Source organism: Penaeus japonicus, unplaced genomic scaffold, assembly GCF_977035675.1.
Source record: "Penaeus japonicus unplaced genomic scaffold, GWHDUDI00000001_assembly GWHDUDI00000026, whole genome shotgun sequence".
In the NCBI taxonomy this organism is placed as follows: domain Eukaryota; kingdom Metazoa; phylum Arthropoda; class Malacostraca; order Decapoda; family Penaeidae; genus Penaeus; species Penaeus japonicus.
In genome coordinates this window covers 15,170,931-15,178,189 of record NW_028234428.1, presented here as the reverse complement: position 1 = coordinate 15,178,189, position 7,259 = coordinate 15,170,931, and the positions used below count along the sequence as shown (strand labels likewise).

The 7,259-nt window shown below is 34.6% G+C and overlaps 1 protein-coding gene across 19 annotated transcripts in view; it reads left to right on the top strand.

Moving 5' to 3' along the window:
* Nucleotides 1-6,038, top strand: part of Unc-115a (actin binding LIM protein Uncoordinated 115a) — a 163,694-nt gene extending 157,656 nt beyond the window's left edge. For all 19 annotated transcript variants that reach the window (XR_015192297.1, XR_015192295.1, XR_015192292.1 and 16 more), the window contains 2 exons: nt 166-357; nt 670-6,038. Coding sequence is in view for 13 of the 19 variants with exons in the window: in XM_086552023.1 (XP_086408149.1) it covers nt 166-357; nt 670-783 (306 nt within the window). In the remaining 6 variants the exon portion in view is untranslated. The remainder of the gene's footprint in view (nt 1-165; nt 358-669) is intronic.
* The last annotated feature ends 1,221 nt before the right edge of the window (nt 6,039-7,259 follow it).

The following is a 7,259-nucleotide window of genomic DNA, read 5'->3' as shown; positions in this document are numbered from 1 at the left end:
TTTAGCGATGGCCAAGATCAGGAATGGCACAACGGCACACTTAATACAAGGCTGATAGAGCTACTGCTGTTGCCATGCCTTAGCCCCTTCCGCACCCCTTCCTCTTGGGCCCATCGCTTGACCCCCTCCTCCCTCCTTCGAGACGCTCACTTCTCCTCTCTGCAGAACGCCGAGCTGTGTGCATCAACAACGTACAGTAGTGGCCTCCGCGGCTACACCTCCTACTCCCCCCACCTCCGACGATCACTGCCCAACATGCACCACATGTCCTCCGAGCCCCCTAAGATATACCCTGCACACCTTCTCTTCGTCTCCAACTATCGTCTGCCCAATGATGTGGATCGCTGCCACCTGGAGGTAGGTTCTTTCATCACTTTCATCCCATTGGGGATATTTTTTTCCTCTCGGTTTTTGGTCTCTCTTGGGTTCATGTCATTTGTGTGGCTCATGACTTTTATGATTTGCAATCCCAAGTACTGAAAAAGATTTTAAAAGATTATTTTGTTTTTCGTGTATGATATTGATTCTATGAAGGTTTATATGATCTTTTCAAATGGACTAATAATGAACTAAAACTCAAAGAATGAGGACCAATATATTACATTGATTCAAAGATACAGAATTCAGAGTGCCTTGTCATTACATCTCTCCCCATTCTTTTCCCTTCAGCGCCACCTGTCAGACGCCGAATTTGAAATGATATTCCACATGTCGCGCATGGACTTCTACCGCCTTCCGGAATGGAGGAGAAACGACCTCAAGAGGCGATGCAAGCTTTTCTAAAGAGACCCTAACGCTTTATGATATTTATTTCATAGTCATTTTACACTGTATGAGATTCCTTTTGTGAGGGAAACCACACCACCCACTTTGGTTTTATATTGGCTCAATCATTCACCTTTTTTTTTTTTTTTTTTTTAACTTTCAGTGAATAGTTGTCCATAAATGTATTACTGTAAGAACAATCAAAGACGAAAATTAAAAGCAACAACAATATATGTGACTCAAGTTGATCTCTACAATCTGCATGCTTTTTAGATGAACTGTCAAATTTTTAGGAATACTTTTAAAAAATTAAAAAAAAAAATACATAAAAAAATGAATTAAAAAAAAAAAATCATAATATGTCTAATGTAGCAGAATAAACAATTGTTTAAATGTACATCACAAAAAAGATATCTAAGTCCACCTCCACGGTTGGGGTGGTAATAGTTTTTAGTAAAAAGTCCACCAGATTTACAAGAATGATGAAGTGTGTGGAAGGTGCTTTGATGTATTCCACAAGCAGATTATTTATGATGAAAAATGAAAAAAAGAAGGCGATATGTGTAGTGTTTTATATTGTTAGTAAAGACTTTTGGTTAGGTTGAAGTTCTGACTTGTAATTTTTGTACTTTTCACTCTTTTAGCAAACAAGAATTTTTTTTTTTTGGTCCATGTAGCTAAGAAACTTTAGTGGATCTTTTATCTATATATATACATATATATATATATATTTTTAAGCGAAGTGATGGCTATGCAAAAACTCTTGAGAGCTGCTTTTCTAGCCGGAAATTTCCTCGACTGGGTGGGCATTGGTTGTGTACGATTGACCAGTGGATGAAAATACCATGAATACCAGTTATCTGTTCTTGTAACTTTTCCCAGTTTCATATCTTCTAGTCCTTTGTTATTATTATTATCTTTTTTTTTTTTTTTTTTTTTTTAATCTAATTCCAATAGTTGAGGTCTAGAACTATTTTAGAAGGCCTTCTTTTAATGACATATTTATGTATGCTTCCCGATGCTTCAGTTAGTTCGTTTTGTTGTTTTCTTAATGTTTTTTTTTTCGGTGCTTTTGTTGGGCAGTGATCTACGCGAATGTGGGGAAGGCATCATCGATTACCAGCTTTTATAACTACTTCTATAAGCCTTATTTTGCGTTATTTTGTAAATATGAAAACAGTCTCGTAGGAGAGTTGCCAAAGCTGACTATCAGTGGTTCCCCACATGATATCTACACATCTGGAAATTATAGCAAGATCTGGGACATGTGCTACATTCTTTTAATCTCACCTGTATATTGACAATTGTAACTTGTCTGTAAATAGTGCCTCAAAGAGCTTGAACTTTGGTGCGATCAGCGGTTGTGATTCGTAGGTGGAACATTCTCCTCCCGTTAGTACTGCCAAAGGGGCTTTCCCAGATTGGTGTCATGTTTAACTTGCTAAACTCACTTCCTCCAGGGGAGTTCCCTCCCATTTTGAGACATTTGCGGTGTGGGAAAGGGGGCGTGTCAAATTTCGTGTCCCTATTTGAGAATAGTTTAGCTAATGCTCCTTTTTCTCGTGGTGACCATAGGAAGAAATTTCCTCTCTTGATTGTTCTATTGCAAGCAAAAAAAATAATGTGAGAATTGATGCTGCTGATCCCACCATGCCAGTACATGGTATTCACACCATATAATGGATTATTCTGCCCGAGGTGGGGGAAAATATGGTTGTCTGTTATCATTACTCTTTATTATGTTATTAGAATTGTGACATGGCGAAAAAATATCATCAGTTGTCTCGACTGCAGTGCTTTTTTAAATGACAACGTATATATTTTATATTTTAACCATTGTTACATGGATAAGTACCAGTAATAGATTTTAGCATTAAAAAAAAAAAAAATGAGTTCTGAGGTTGTAAAGATGTTCCAGCCAGTAAGTGTTGTGCTAGTAAACCTGCTTGTATTGTTAGTCTGGCCTTCCCGTCTGCAAGCAAAAGAAACGGCTTCAGCCTTCCAAGCAGGGCTGCTGATCAATGAGGGATGGTCAAAGGGACAGGAAAAGAGAAAATTTGTACACTTATAGAATAGATATAAAAAAAAAAAGCCTCAATTTGTGCCTATTTTTCTCTGAATGTTATAAAAAAAATCAAGTTTCTTTGGTGCTTATGTCTTATTTCTTACAGTAAATCTGTTCTTACTGTTATATAAGTATGTAATCCTAACTACCTGCTCAGTAAGACTAATCTTTTATGTTACACGTTGTTTTAGGAAACAATATAAGGATGTGTAGTCATTTCTTCAAAGTGATGCTGATCAAAAAGAAATCCTATTGAAAAAAATAAACACACTGTCATATCAATCTTTATAAACAGTGAGTAATTTAGGGGTAAAAATATTCCACATTATTCAGACCATATCAAGCAGACGGTGCCCCTCTACACGTCCAGGTTGGAGGACAGAGTTTCTCGGCGGAGCATACTATCAGACGTAGAAAAAAAGCGCTCCATTCAAATGCCTTTCTTCAGAGAGCTCGTGTTACGTTTATGGGGATGGGCAGGCCAGGATGGGGAATTCTTAATGATTTAAGCGGATTAGTCTCCATATCCACTTGTGGGTATGTGTTGTTAATTTTTACCCCCTCTTTTTTTTTCTTTCTTTCTATATATAAACATGGTGTATTGATCCATGATTAATTTGTTCTTCACTTTTGTCAAGCAGGTCTTCATGAAAACAACTTAGTGTACAGAATTTGTATATATGAATGTTAAGTGTGTTTCCTTTCTTGATGCTCCTTTTCTTTCCATTTTTCAGTTCCTTGTGAAAAACAATCCTCAGTAGCTAATTTCCTTTATCTTTGGGCATCAGTATAAAATTCCTGCATTCAGAGGATACTAACAACTATTTCCCTGGTTGCATGCTATTAAATAGCTTGTGTTACCATTATATTCTGGGTTTTTTTTTTTTTTTTTTTTTTTGCTTTGTTCAAAGTGCATGCTGGAAATCACGCTCGGTTTCCGTATGAGGTCTTGAATAAGCATCTGAAAAATTCCTTAGTTCTTTCGTTAGTTCAGTCATTTTATTGTTACTACGTTGAAGAGTGCAGTAATGTATGTCTGAGGATGAAAACCTTTGCTAGGGTATAGACAAGAAAGCATTACTTGCTTAGATTATTGGCATAGGAATCGGCTGTATTTAACCCACAGGGGATGTGACCTGTCGCGTCCTTGCATGTGTCGTCAGCACAACATTTAAAAACTGCCTTTGTTTTTCTGTGGTTTGTCTGTTTTTTTAACTAAGCCTTGTGGACATTGTTCATTCTGAGGTCATTCTAGAAGATTAAGAAATATTCTAATGATGTGATAAACCTAATATTACTAATCTTTTATGAATTCTGGTTGTGTTACGAGATTTGTTTAATGTTAGGGCAACGTGCCAAAAGTCGAAAGTCCTCAGGTATGAACGACATCCATAATGATATTTGCATGTTGGTAGCTTGCTTTCCCTCCTTTATTGAGTATTTTAACATAAGGATCACTGTTAATAGTAGTAAATTATTAACATGGGCAAAGCAAGGGTGATGGTAGATGGTGTCACAGTCACGGGTTTGGTCAGTGGAGAAATCCTGGTGACTCTCGGGTCACTTCGGTTGAAACTAAAAATCAGAGACTGTTATTTTTTCTTCTTCTTCTCTCGTTATTTGAAGAAAGCAAACAAAATAATAGGAATATTCCTTGGAAAAAAAAAGGTCTTAAGAATTGTATAAAGAAGAAATTTTTAAAATATATATATATATATTATAATGGTACCTGAAAAGTGTTGATTGTGAGTGTTAAAAAAAGGAAGAAGAATAAAACTGGCCCCTTCGAGCCACACTTTTGGCCCCCCTGTTATAAACAGCTCTTGGAATTTTTATTTGCCTTTTCTTTTGTTATTATTATTATTATTATTTTTATAATTGTCATTGTGAGTTTCTGAAGACCTGCTTGACTCTTCACTGTAAATGGTCCAAATTGAACAGAAAGATTGATCCTGTGGTTGTACATAAGAAAATATTTACCCTTTCAAGAATATAGAATTGGTTAGGATACCTACTTCTCACCTTCTGCTATACATCTGTTATTCAGTTTGCTGTATTTTGTTATCAATATTTACAATATTCAGTAATATATATATTTTTCTTCATATCGTAATGCATATATACCTTTGTTCTATATATTTTTTTTTCTTTCTTTCTTTCTTTTTAGATACATAACAATTCAGTTAGTGTGTGTTACCTTTATTAGTTAGTCTGGCTGCTATATCATTTACCCTTTTTTTTCACTTAGGGAGAAACTGGATTAATTGCAGATTGAATTTACTGGAAAAATGGAAGCTTTGCAAATGCTCTCCGATCTTTCTGCCAAGATAAATGAATAGATATATATATATACACACATACATACATACATACATGCATTCATTCATCTCTCCAGCTGATAATGAAAACCTTTTAAAAAATAAGAGTATATTCCAGTTATCAAGAAGTTTGTTTTTTTTTTTAAGTAAAGAACTCATAACTCAGGTGATTTAAATACATTGTTGATTTTCACTTACTTTTTTCCATCGTCCAGTTACATGTGCTTCATTAAAATGTTACTCATCCCAGTCAGTTAAAAAGATATGTATGACAGATCTTATGTGATGTGTCAGATTTTAGTATATAAAAGGGGTGTGAGTTCCCCATTCATACATCTAATATTTCAGGTGTAATATGATACCCTTTCTATGTATGTTTATTATTATAATTATGATTATCATCATCATTATTATTATTTTTTTTTTTTGTGCAGTGGTTGTTTGGGAAATTGTATGAGCAATGAGGGTTTGGACCAATTTTTTTTCTTTGCTTTTCCGCTAAACACAGACAGTCCAGTCCTATATCCAAAAAAATAAAAATAAATAATAATAATAATAAATCTCTGTATAAAGTGAAATAACGAAAAACAATAATAAATAGAAATGGAAAAAGAAGAAAGAAAGAGAGTGAGAATGAGAGCCCGATTGAGAGAGTGAGAGAAAGAGAGAGAAATAGCGAGAGAGAGAAAGAGAGATTTCATCACAGATATGGACATGATATTGGACTTAAAGCATCCCACTGCACTCAAAGGACTTTCTGTTTTAGTAAGGGTACGAGCCAATCCTATTTTGTACTTGTACTTGTGAGAGACTGATGATGCTTCAGTAACTGCTTGGGTTGCTATAGTCTGTAGAAACATATGGATAACCAATAATGATTTTGCTTGAAATGTGCTTGTTTCATTTACCTTGACTTTATTCCATGGCAGTTAAAGATTAATTATTTTCAGTAGCTTTCACATTACTTGGTGTTTTTCAGTGTTAGAAAAATATTTATATGAATTAATAAAGTACTAACTCTTTCCAAAACTGTTAATGTGCTGGTATTGAAGATACTTAAGTACACATTTATTTTGGAGCATAGGAAATAGCTCACTTGAAGTATATTGATTACAAAGGAACAAATAAAGAGTTAGAAATTTAGAAAACATTAAAAAATAACTATCACTCATCCCTTTTGTAAAAAGACATGTTTACTGTCTAGTTTGCAGAATAGGAGAGAAAGAATGGAACTTCCTAAGCTTGCAACCTGAATTATTGCAAATAACGTGCCAAGAGTAGGAGGCCTTATCAGATTGAGACAAAAAGACTCAGAATTCATTTAGTTATTGGATACCTTCAAATCTATCATTAATGGTTGTTGAGTCTGGTAAAGCTATGAAAGGTAAGCAATATTAGAGCTACAAATTTAACTTTGTTTTTCGTTTTCAATGTTTGGTGCAATGAGTAATAGGACAAATTAGGAAACTATAAGGAAGTTAATCTTGATAAAGAAATGTAAAGAAGCCTACCTAAAGATCAAGTCCATCTTCCATGTAGAGACACAATTCTCTTGTAGTAAGACAGAAGTTATAATACCACTCAACAGCACAAAATTAATAAAGTTATTGGAGACTTCACAAATTGAAAATAAACAGGAAACCCCCTAAAGAGGGAAATCATCCAAGTGTATAAGCTGTTTCAATGTGATGAAGAGAAGTTCAAGACTGAATTTGGACGAGCTGCTAAAAGTGAAGGTCAAGAATGAGTCTGTTGAAGCAATTATGCCAAGTATTCAGAAGGTTAAAATTGCCCTCTACTTATAAATTCATATACTGAAAAGTACTGATCACCAGCTTCTATACTACTTTTAGTACCTCTAGTGATCTGATACATATATATGATGGCTAAACCCTAAAAACCACGAAAGAAGTACTGGAACCATTATCTAGCAGTACTTTGTATCAGTACTTCTATTTGAGAAATACTGCTAGAAGCAACATAATTTTCCTTATGATTTCAATAATCAATACTTGTTAGTATGTAAATGTGGTACTTCCTAACTCTGAAATTAACCCAGACTTGAGAATAAATCATAAAATCAGCCACAGGTAAATAGAATTACACAAAAA